This window comes from Eubalaena glacialis, chromosome 7 (genome assembly GCF_028564815.1).
Source record: "Eubalaena glacialis isolate mEubGla1 chromosome 7, mEubGla1.1.hap2.+ XY, whole genome shotgun sequence".
NCBI lineage: Eukaryota > Metazoa > Chordata > Mammalia > Artiodactyla > Balaenidae > Eubalaena > Eubalaena glacialis.
Genome location: NC_083722.1, coordinates 80,010,012 through 80,022,100, shown reverse-complemented (window position 1 = coordinate 80,022,100; position 12,089 = coordinate 80,010,012). Strand labels below are relative to the sequence as shown.

At 41.2% G+C, this 12,089-nt stretch overlaps 1 protein-coding gene across 1 annotated transcript in view; it reads left to right on the top strand.

The window, feature by feature from the left end:
* ERC2 (ELKS/RAB6-interacting/CAST family member 2) overlaps positions 1–12,089 on the top strand; it is a 940,128-nt gene that overhangs the window by 127,338 nt on the left and 800,701 nt on the right. The window contains exon 2 of the mRNA XM_061195441.1: positions 2,666–3,082. Coding sequence (XP_061051424.1) covers positions 2,666–3,082 — 417 coding nt within the window. The remainder of the gene's footprint in view (positions 1–2,665; positions 3,083–12,089) is intronic.

Here is a 12,089-nt window from a genome sequence, read left to right as displayed (position 1 = left end):
AGCAGCCACATCAATGGGCTGAAGACGGTTGATACTCCTGTGAACTTCGGTGTGGTTTAGGGATGGGGGGTGGTGGAGGAAGGTCACATTACCTTACAATCCCACCTCATGTTTTTTTTTGACAGCTTTATTGAGATATAATTTATGTACCATGCAATTCACCCATCTAACATGTAAAATTCATTGGTTTTTGGTATATTCACAAAGTTGTGCAACCAACATGACTGTCTAATTCCAGAACATTTTCATCATCCCCCAAATGAGGGATGGAAGGATGACTACCATACCCTTTAGTAGTCATCCTGCATTCCCCCCAACCCCCCCCAGCAATCACCAATTTATTTTCTGTCAATGGATTTGCTTATTCTGGATATTTCCTGTGTAATCATATAACACGCGGTCTTTTGTAACTGGCTTCTTTCACATGGCATAGTGTTTTTAAGATTCAACCAAGTTGCAGTGTGTATCGGTACTTCATTGCTTTGTATGGCTAAATAATACTCCATTGTATTCATATACCACATTTTATTTACTCATTCATCGGTTGACTGACATATACGTTTTGTTTCCACTTTTTGACTATTATGAATAATGGTGCTGTGAGTATTTGTGTATGAATCCACTGCTGAATGGATAAATACAATGTGGTAGGTGCCTATAATGGAATAATATTCATCTATAAAATGAGTGAAATACTGATCCATGCTACAACATGGATTAACCTTGAAAACATGCTAAGTGAAAGAAACCACTTATTGCATGATTCCGTTGGTGTGGAATGTCCAGAATAGGCAAATCCATAGAGACACAAAGTAAACTAGTTGTTGCTAGGGCCTGAGGGTAGGGAGGAAGATGGGGGGTGACTTGTAAAGGGTACAGGGTTTCTTTTGGGGGTGATGAAAATGTTTTAAAATTTATTGTATTTATGATTGTAGAACTTTGTAACTATACTAAAAAGCGCTGAATTTTAATTTTACTTTATAGTAATTTTGACAGGGGTGAGTTATATTTTTAAAAATTTATAATCACCATCATTAAGTACATACCAGTTTCTTACTCTGCATTCAGTACCCTGGGAGACGCTGTGGCACACAAATGAGAGAGAGTAGTTGTTCCTTGTGCTCTAGGAGTTTCTCATTGGATGCTCCTAAATGGAAAGTTGAAGTGGATACCAACAAAGAGTTTAATTAATGCATCACTAGGTGCTAGTTTCTGGGTACAGCCCCCACTCAGAAAAATCTCAACCCCTCTGTGTGTCAGCTGTGGGAATTCAGAAGGATTTCCCAGTGTGGACTGCTCCAGTATTTATGTAACTTAGACATAGTATTATCCATGCCTTACAATACTGTGAGTTCCTTTCAGGCAGGACCTATGCCTTACGTCCATCTTGATTCCTGTACTTAGCATTGTGTCTGGTCTGCATGGGGAGAATGTGTTTGGTGAATGGATGAGTAACTGTGTTTTGGAAGCCCCTTGATTTCTTCCTAGGACAGAGATGCCTTCAGCTTATGGCTGCCTGCTCTGATCAGCCTGGGGGTTGCCCCTGTTGGGAAAGTGTTGCTGAATTCACCACCTGTCTTCATGCAAGGGTTTCTTTTCTCACAAGTGGTAACTATTTTGTTTCTCTGGCACTTGCACTCTGGTTTTGGCTAAAATGGTGACCTGGAATGACATGTGGGTACTTCTGGAGTGTTGTGCTTTCCTCCCTGGTAATACAAGCAAGATATTGGGTTCTTGGGTCAATGAGATATAGGAAGACAAAAGGTGGAATAAACCTCATTTTTTTTCTTTTTTAAAATCACGTTTATCAAGCATCAGTGCTATAAATTCTGTGTAGCTTATGGGTCTTTGCTGCAGTAAGAAACCGTTTTTCTTTTTTCTTTTTTTTCTCTGTGAAGGTACTTTGTGTTGATTAAGTTCTTTCTGTTAAATATCCTTTGCTTGCACTGGACTTTTCTTTGTGTTGATTTTTGCTTCGTTTTTCTTTCATTTCCCATGCTGTTCAGCTACTGGATGCCAGAAGAACCAAGGTTTGTCCACTCTTTGCAGCTCGTTTGTTTTGCTCTGTACAGCCTCACCCCCTTGTGTGTTTGAGTGTCTCTGTCTGCATTTGTTCCCTTTTGCTTGCAGATGCAGTAATCCTGTTTACTAAACCTGTTCACAGCTTTATTTGTAAAAATAAAGTCCTCGTTTGTGTCTACTTGTAGTGGATGCTATTATTTTTATTTTTAAATGGACATGCACTTAATCACAGAAAATAATGGATAGTAGAATAAAGAACACCTTAGAAAACAAGGAATACTGAGTCTGGAGCATTGTGGGTGTAAAGAAGGTGTGTTTGTGAAAGCTTCCCTCTAACCCTTTCCACTCCTAAATTAAAACCCTGTAGATGTATAATTTACCTTGTGACTGACACTAATATACTGTTTCAATGTATGTGTACATTTCTCTTAAGACATTCAGAAAGCATCATTGAATTAATTCCCCCTCTCCATGTGCTGTCCCATGCTTCTGAAGTCACCCTGGAGGACTTCACGGCTGGCCCTCTGGACCTCATGATTAACATTCCATCTTCATAGTGTGGTAGCAGCAAAGAGCGTTTGGCATGTCCATTGACTTTTTTCCCCCTTCTTTCTCCTCTCCTGCTCCGTCTTTCTCATCACAGCACCTGCAGTTGACAATCCAGGCCCTTCAGGATGAGCTGCGAACCCAGAGAGACCTCAACCACCTCCTGCAGCAAGAGAGTGGCAACCGAGGAGCAGAGCACTTTACCATCGAACTGACGGAGGAGAACTTCCGGCGGCTCCAAGCCGAGCATGACAGACAGGCTAAGGAACTGTTCCTATTGAGGAAGACCTTGGAGGAAATGGAGCTGAGAATCGAAACACAGAAACAGACCCTCAATGCCCGAGATGAGTCGATTAAAAAGCTTCTTGAGATGTTGCAAAGTAAAGGTTTGCCGTCCAAAAGTCTTGAGGATGACAATGAACGGACACGTAGGATGGCAGAGGCTGAGTCTCAAGTCAGCCACTTGGAAGTGATTTTAGACCAGAAAGAGAAGGAAAACATACATCTTAGAGAGGTAAGGACATTCACTTTATTTTCCCAAAGCCGTATTTTACAAGTTAAAATACGTTAAATATGTTATCAAGTTATTACCACAGGTTGAAAGTTATCTATAGCCTTAACCAAATTGCTGTTGTCATCTGTTTTATAACCTTCCTGTCTGCTTGTCACCTTTAAACTGGAATTTCGCATTAGTCTTTTATTCCTCTGCCCACCACACATATGTTCCATTATGATTCAACACGTATTCAGGACCCAAGTGTGTGCAGCACATGTCAACTCTAAGGTGGTTTACAATTGCTTTCCTACAGATGGCCATTGTTTCAGGGCCTTTTAAATGCAGTACTGGTTAAATTTTAGATGTTTATTAAGTATCCTCTTTCTAAAGGAGCAAAATGAATAGGTGATTAGCAAAACAATGAGCGTAAATACTTTTATAGCTGAATTGGGGGTGGGGTTTTCAGAAAGTAAAGCCTAAGGATATTTCTGGAAAGAACGGAAAAATGTGCAGACCAATTTTGAACGTTTAGATAATCTTTGCCTGCATTTACATTCGGACAGAGAGACATGAATGTTCCAAGGACAGAGTGTTCCAAGTTTTCTGAGAGTGTGTTTTGCACTCAGTTAAATCATTTGAAGTTTCTCAGAGGCAGCCTCTCTGGCTTGCCACCACCATTGAATGTTGGGAGGCTCAGATATCTGAGAATATGTAGTCGGATAGATCTTAGAAAGAGTGTGGGTGACAGCCAAGGTTTGAAATTTTTATAACAGTTCCTTGCTACTATGGTGGATGTGGATCTCAATAGTACCATGTAGGCAAAATGCTGTGGCAGACACAGATCTCACAGAAAACAGGAAGCAATAAAATGGCATTAAGTATATTTTCAAAATATTCTGCAGCCATAAATAAAAATTCGAAAAGACATTTGCTTTTAGACCAAACTAGATTTCTTGGCATTGTGTACCTTTTTGGATGGGCAGTGCTTCCAGTGAGTCATTTGTTTGGTTGTTCAGAAAACATGGCTTTCATGTTGGGATTTGGTAATGCAGGTGCTCCCAGGAGTTTTCTCTGATATAGACTGTATTTGCTTATAACATTTGAGTAGACGTTTGTGTCTTCAGACTTAATATCCTCCATGCTTATTCTCCTTGGTTTTGTTTTCATGAGACCTTAGCTACATGTTTGGGAAGTCAAATGGCTTGGTTTCACATTGAGATGCTTAAAGATATGTTTTGTTGGGCCTGGTCTTCCCATCTGTATTCCAAGACTGTGGAATTCATATCCTTATGTAATCTTCTCCTCTTGAATTTAGGCTGAACCCAGTGATTTGCTCCTAAACAATAGAATGTCAGAGGTAATGGGATGCTGATGTCACTTCCATGATTAGGTTAGTTCCATCTCGTTAGTACACCCTGTGGCCTTCTCGCCTTGCATGCTTTGATGAAGCAAGCTACCATGTGGCAGAGGCCCGTGTGGTAAGGAACTGAGGGTAACCTCCAGCTGACACCCAGTGAGGAACTGGGACCCTCACCCGAACAGCCACAAAGAACTGAAAACTGCCAACAATCACGTAGTAAGGTTGGAAGTGAATCTTTCCCCAGTCGAATCTTTCGATGAGACTTCAGTTCCTGGGCTGACAACTTGGTTGCAGCTTTCTGAGAGACAGTGAAGCAGAGGACCCAGCTGAGCTGTGCCCAGATTCCTGCTCCACAGGAACTGTGAGATAATAAATGTGTGTTGTTTTAAGCTGCTGAATTTGGGGATAATTTGTTACACAACAATAGATAGCTAATACAGTGGAGCAGAAACTAATCTCTTCCTGTCTTACTCCATAGACTTTCCATTTAGTTTACAGAAGAGAAGCAATGATTACTGGCATGTTATCATTGCATGTAGAGTGTCTGTGGATTTTGAAATTTTGATTGTGTTATCTGAAAACTGTGGTTGGTAGATTGCTATAGTTTAAAAAAGCTGCTGCTTTATTTTGGGTGCCAAGGGATCATGTTTCATGTATAGCAAGGCTGTGATACCAGAGAAACCTCTATCTGCAGCATTGACCCTCACTCTATTTTGGGATCTTGGGGTCAGGTAGTCAGTCTTAATAGATTCTGCTCACTGGTAGCACTTAAATAGATGGTGCCTTGATTCTGTTTTAGTATATCTCCGTTTAAATGAACGTAAAGACAATTTGGTTTGTGTTTTATGAGATTAGTTGGTCCTCACAATGGTCTGGCATGAATATGTCATGTTTAGAGCCTTAAACATTAGTCTAAGAGCGCACAGAGAGTCGTACAGAAAACGCAGCCCAACGCATCCAACTGGTTTCCTTGAGCACCCGACCAAAGTCAGTGGATGGCCCTTATCTTGTCTCATCAAGAAGGGAGAGTGTGAAAAAGTTGTCTATAAAAAAAAAAATCTAATTTTAAACCTGAACTCAACAAACAAGATTTGGAGGCCTGAAAGGACTCTTTCCAAGAGAAAGAGTGTACTGGCTTGTGAGAGCCATTTGTTATATTTCCAGGAATTTTGGTAGCTTGAAATTGGTCATGGTGGGAGTATTTACAACGTGGAAATCAGCAAATGCTACTCTCAGGGTCTTCTGCCCACTTCGCCCCATCCCTGAAAGTCCATTTTCCAACACACCTCTAAATAAGTGCCATGAAATGTTTATCCACAGTACGCTAGGAAGAGGCAAGTTAAAAATAGTGCAAGAATCATGATTCTGAATCCATTAACCAGTCATAGTTCATCAGATGTTTTCATAACAGCATCTGGATAGATGTTTATGTGTCGGGCACTATGAAGAGTGCTTTACGTTGATTCACATTTAATTCTCACAACTACCTCATTTGTTCATTCATTCATCCATTCATCCATCCACCCATCCATTCTGTGAATACTTATTGAGGATCTGGTTTTGAGTAATGATAACTGATAAAATTTGACTTCATGGTGCTTATATTTTATTGGGGTGAAACAGATAGCAGTTTAATAGTTAAACAGAGAAGTATCATGAGAAAAAGAAGAGGAAGAAGTACAAGTGAGCTGGGTGGGGTCGACTTCATATTGGATAGTCAGGGAGGGCTTTTTGGAGGGGGTGACATTGTGAACTTGAATGACAAAAAGGAACCAGCCATGTAAGACTCTCAGAAAACTGCTCCTGTTAGATGGAAAGGCCCATGCCTAGGAGGTAGGTGCTATTATTTTGCCCATTTTGCCTGGGGAAACTGAGGGACAAGTGACATCAAAAATCTTGCCCAGTGTCCCACAGCTAACAAGCTGGTATTTGAATTAGGCTGCTTCCAGTCTCCACTCTTAAACCATTTCTTATATTCCTGTTCTAGAAGAATCTTTCTCAAAGTGTGCTCCACAGAACAGCTGTTTTGTGGGATATTGTTAGGTGTTATGAGAGAAAAAGGGCTGCAGGGCTAAATGAACTTGGGAAAATGTTGAATTCCATAGAGCTTATTGCAGGACTCTCAGACTCTCTCATATGCAAGTGTGCATCAGTTATTTCCAAGAAGGGGCCTGGGGAAGGCAGAACCTCGCAAACTTACTTGATTTGCTTTTCTCTTGTTGCACTGATGTTCTTTGTAAAAACACTTTGGAAAAATGCTATGCTAGAAAAGAAAAATTGTGCTTTTAATTTGTGACCTACAAAGTATGTAATAATATACAAATAGTTGTTTCCCACGGCCAATTAACTGGGTAATTTCCTCGATTAGTTATTCTAGAAGGTAAAGTTTATTATAAGCTGTTTCCATATTCTCTACTGGGTTTTAGACTGTTTGTTCTTCTGTCAGGGTATTTTCTTTTTTAGTGGAAAAATGTGGCTGACTGCTTTTGGTATTAAACCAGTAAGAATAACCCAGCTTGAATAAAAAAGTCGCCTGAACTCTGTTAATTTAAATGAATCTAAAACAGGATTTAAAATGTACTTGAGGTTTTAAGTTCTGATTCCTTTTTCATTTTGCACGATTCAACCCAGTTGGGGCTGAATGGTGTAATGCTGGGGAATGGAGTGTTAGTGGTTTTATGATTAATTCTCAGGCAGAGGTGTTGGACCTCATATAAACCCCATCTCCTGGAATACTGGCCTTATTTAGCCTGTTGTTTCAGGAGACGTAGAATTGGCAGGAGTTACACATGGGAAGGGTTGGGTTGCTTTAGTGTCTTGTTGTCTTTCGGTGGTCTGGAAAAGGCTGAGGGTGAAACCACTTCTTTGCCTGGCAGGAAACAACAACAAAAAGATTATGATCTCAACTTATTTGGAAGACCAGAACTACTGGCCAAGAACTACAACCGACAGACTAATGTGAGGTGAAGTGTTGGCTAAAATGCAGGCATTACTCCCTAGTGTCGTCTGATGCTTCTTGATACAGGTTGATTTGATAAGACATTGTTTGATGTGGTAATAGTTTACCTTGTTCTCCAGCTTTTTCCGCAGAGGACATATTGTTCCATATAAAGGTTTTAGTAATCAAGTACCCGAGGTACTACTGATCTCATTAAAGAAAAAGAGGGTTTACGTACTAGGATCCTCCTATATTCACTCTCCTCAGTGTTTTCTTGGCTGATCCTTAGAAGAGAGTCAGGAGTCTTTGGATTCATTGCACTGTAAGATGTTTGAAGGGAAAGGATATATTTTCTGCTGCCATGCTTGTTGACCTTCTATGCTAATACCCTTGGGCAGCTTGCTTTTCTTTGAAAGGAAGGGCAGAAGAACACTTAAGTCATTGGGAGCCACAATTGCTACTAACCCTGGACAAGTAAAGCCCCCAGGATACTGGGCCTAGGCTTCCCTCCATGATGTTGGGGGGCAGGGAGGAGGAGGGCAAGGCAACATGAATTCTTGGTCTCCTTGTTTACTTATCCAAGTATACTTGGACAACTTATCCAAGTTGTCCCTAGGCCAGCAGGAGATCCACCAAGGCAAAGTCTATGACCTAGAAGTTCTTGAGCTCATAAGCCTTTTACTGACAGCTCAAACTTCACCTATATAATCAATCTCCACCCCAGTCCCCACTCTCTCAACACCAAATGGCCTTGTTCTCTTTAACATACACTTGTCTCCAGTTTGGCTGGCTGAGCCATGGTTTTGCTGCTGCAGTCATTTCTAAATCTGACTGTACAGATTATACATTCTATTTCTACCAAGAAAGCTTATCACAGAAAATATTCCCAAACACAAGTGACCATATAAACATAACATTTTACATCCTTTTTTTTGCAAGAGTTTTTCCTATATACGTATATATAATAGAACCTAACAACTGCTCCCTATTTTAATAAAGTAAGTTTTAACATAATCAGTACCTTCCATCAATATTCCCAGACTTCAAATATCGCCTGCAAGATGCTCAATAAATATTTGAAAGAGTGAAAAAATAGTTTAAAAATACCTTGAGAGTTGCTCTGTGGTTTATTTTGTCATTATTGGACAAGTTTATAATGATTGTACAGAGCCATATTCTTTTGTTTTCTCTCATTGCTCTGTGTTTGGAGTGGAGCAGTAGCTTTGAGGGTAAGCTTAACTGGAAGTTATATTTTTTTCAAAATGTGTGGTACATCACTGGGCACATGTTGAACATCCGTATACAAGGGTGCTGTGGGAGCATCCATGGCAAGTTTGTGGTCTTGTTCAGGGATTCAGATGGGCAATAAGAGAAACAGCTCACACTTATTGAGGCTTATTCTGTGTCAGGTGCTGTACTAAGTGAAAACTGTTGTCATCATCCCCATTACACAGATAATGGGGCACAAAGAGGTAAGTAATTGTACCTCGTCACAGATCAAGCACTGGAGCCAAGATCAGAACCTGGGAAGTCTAGCTCCAGAGTCTACACTTGTCACCACTACACACTACTGCTTATTGGGGTGGTGCACTGAGAGGCCCTCGAATGGCACTTACATGCTGCGCAGCTTAGAGGTAGGAGAACTGACAACTGGCTTCCTCCGTGATAAAGCTGGTCTTGAAAGGCAGGAAGAATTTCAACACGCAGATATGGTTGGAGAAGAGATAGTTGAGCCAAGTGTTAGAGGTGGGAACTGTGGTGGGTTTGGGGCATAGTGAGTTTGGAGCAGCTGAAACTCCACCTGTCAGGAGGGAAAGGAAATAAATCTCAACACGTGGTTTGAGGTCAGGTCACTGAGGACTCTGAGCCTGTGATACAGGAAGTTGGTCTTTACTTGGTACGCTCTGGGCAGCCTTTGAAGGAATTTTCCCTGGAGAATGGCATGATCAGAAAAGATTGTCAGGTGCTAATTGATAGTAGATTGGATAGGAAGAGAATAAAGGCATGGAGATAAGTTAGAAGGATACTGTTGTTGTTCAGGTGAACAAGAATCTGAATCTGGGTGGTGGCCAAGAAATTGAAGGGCAAGGTCATCCCCACCTGCAGGCAGGACTTTGACAACTCAGGAACTGAGTGCTAGGGGCTGTGAGGAGCAGACAGTCACTGTGGGCCCTGGTATAGGCAGGTGGTGGGACAAGGGGCAGGAGAGAATTGTCAGTAGGAGGGGCTGGGGTTGAGGAAAGACTTTGGATGTATTGAGTTTGATGAAATCCTGGTGGAGCTGTCCAGCCAAGGTTGAGAATATGGCTGAGGAAATGACTGAGAAGTTCTGCCCAGATGCACAAGGCATTTCTGACTATTGGTCACTTTTTATTGTAGTTGTTTCCACACACACTTCATTATTTGTGACCACCAAGCTCCCAGTTTATATGATTGTTCTAAAGGCTGCCTTGTCACTTACTCTTACTATTATTTAGGAGGAGACCCTAGGAACTGCATACTTCTTCATGCTTCTTTTCTGAATAAGCACTTAATTTTGAATATGGTATCTTGAGATTATACTGACTTTTCATTGACTGATGCCTACTTGATACAGATTTCCTTTGTTCTCACTGAGTTCCATTTTCTCCAAGCATTTAATGCAGGATAGATCCCAATGAAGAATCTCTGCAGAAAAGCACTTTTTCTGGACCCTGCTAACGACACATCCAAAAACAGGATTTCATAACTTTTACCCTCACATTTCTGATGACATAGGGAATGTATTCATTTCTGTTTAGCAGCATTTGCCTTATCTTTAAATTCTAATACATTCTTTAAAGTTTAAACACTGCATGCTAATTTGAAATGGTCGAGGTTTTACCCCATATTGATTTTAATGAGTGTAATTGGTTGCTTTTTACAGTAACAGAGACTGGTGGAGCCCCAGGGGGACATTAGGCTCAAGGCATATTGCAACTTGGTGAGAAGAGAAAGTGGCAGGGTAACGGGTGTGTGGGGAAGTGCCAGGGAGCGGGGAGAAGTCAGGAGGTTATGCTGGGAGAGACTCTTAACAGGACTCTGTCCTCCTGCTCTACCTTGGGTGTGACTGCTTTTTGAAAAATATTCTTTTGGCAACTGACCTAATTTATCATTGTCATCATTTGGTGAAACAGTGCACCACAAACAAAACCTCAGTGGTGAGAAAGTACTCCAAGCACTGGTACTGCAGGTACTTGAGTGTGTTTCACAAGCTGCAGCAATGGGAAGTTGCTCAGCTGTAACAGAGTCCTGGGTGTCTTGGATGGGGATATTAGCTATAATACCGTACATGTGGAGAAAGCTTTGTACTTTATAGAACACATTGCATTTTAATGATTTCCTCTGATGCTCCTGGTAACCCTGTGAGGAAACTGAGGCTCAGAGAGATTAAGAAGTGATGACAGGTAACATTTACCAGGTACTCATGAGCTAATCACTTTTCGGGGAGTACCATGTAATCCTCCCAACAATACTCTAGGGTAGGTGGTGGTTTCCTGCCTCTCAGATGAGGAGGCTGAGGCCCAGAGGGTCCGGTCCAGGTTCTCAGAGCAAGTAGTGATGGATCTAAAATTCAAAATTGGGCCTGCTGCTTCCAGGCATCTGTCCCTAACCACTCCTTGAAACGGCCAGGGATTTCAACCTGAAATCTCTGAACAGACAAAAGACGAGAATTCTGGTCTACTGACTTCTTGCTCAGGGATATTTTCTCTGTAAGTGCAAAAAGAGGAAAAAATGCAAAAGGCTCTTTTTTTTTTTTTTTTTTTCTTGCCACGTCTTATCCGGGCCTGTTGAATTGGGGATGGTAAGTCCATGAGGTCACCGAGCAGTGGAAGGTTAAACAGTGCCACATAGAAGGCGGCACCAGGGCTAGGCCTCCTCAGACCATGTGTGGCTCATGAAAATGAAGGTACTTGCTTAAAATATGAAGCATGGTACTGCATATATAGGCGCTCCATGAATTCCTAGGGAATAGGTGAATTTTTATAGCAGAGAATAAGGAAAAATTGGAGGTGCTTAGAGTCGGACCTTCTCCATTTCATCTGTTCAGTTAGCCTTTTTTTTTTTTTTTTAAACATCTTTATTGAAGTATAATTGCTTTACAGTGGTGTGTTAGCTTCTGCTTTATAACAAAGTGAATCAGTTATACATATACATGTGTTCCCATATCTCTTCCCTCTTGCATCTCCCTCCCTCCCACCCTCCCTATCCCACCCCTCTAGGTGGTCAAAAAGCACCGAGCTGATCTCCCTGTGCTATGCGGCTGCTTCCCACTAGCTATCTATTTTACATTTGGTAGTGTATATATGTCCATGACACTCTCTCACCCTGTCACATCTCACCCCTCCCCCTCCCCATATCCTCAAGTCCATTCTCTAGTAGGTCTGTGTCTTAATTCCCATCTTGCCACTAGGTTCTTCATGACCTTTTTTTTTTCCCTTAGATTCTATATATATGTGTTAGCATACTGTATTTGTTTTTCTCTTTCTGACTTACTTCACTCTGTATGACAGACTCTAACTCCATCCACCTCATTACAAACACCTCCATTTCATTTCTTTTTATGGCTGAGTAATATTCCATTGTATATATGTGCCACATCTTCTTTATCCATTCATCCGATGATGGACACCTAGGTTGCTTCCATGTCCTGGCTATTGTAAACAGAGCTGCAATGAATATTTTGGTACATGACTCTTTCTGAATTA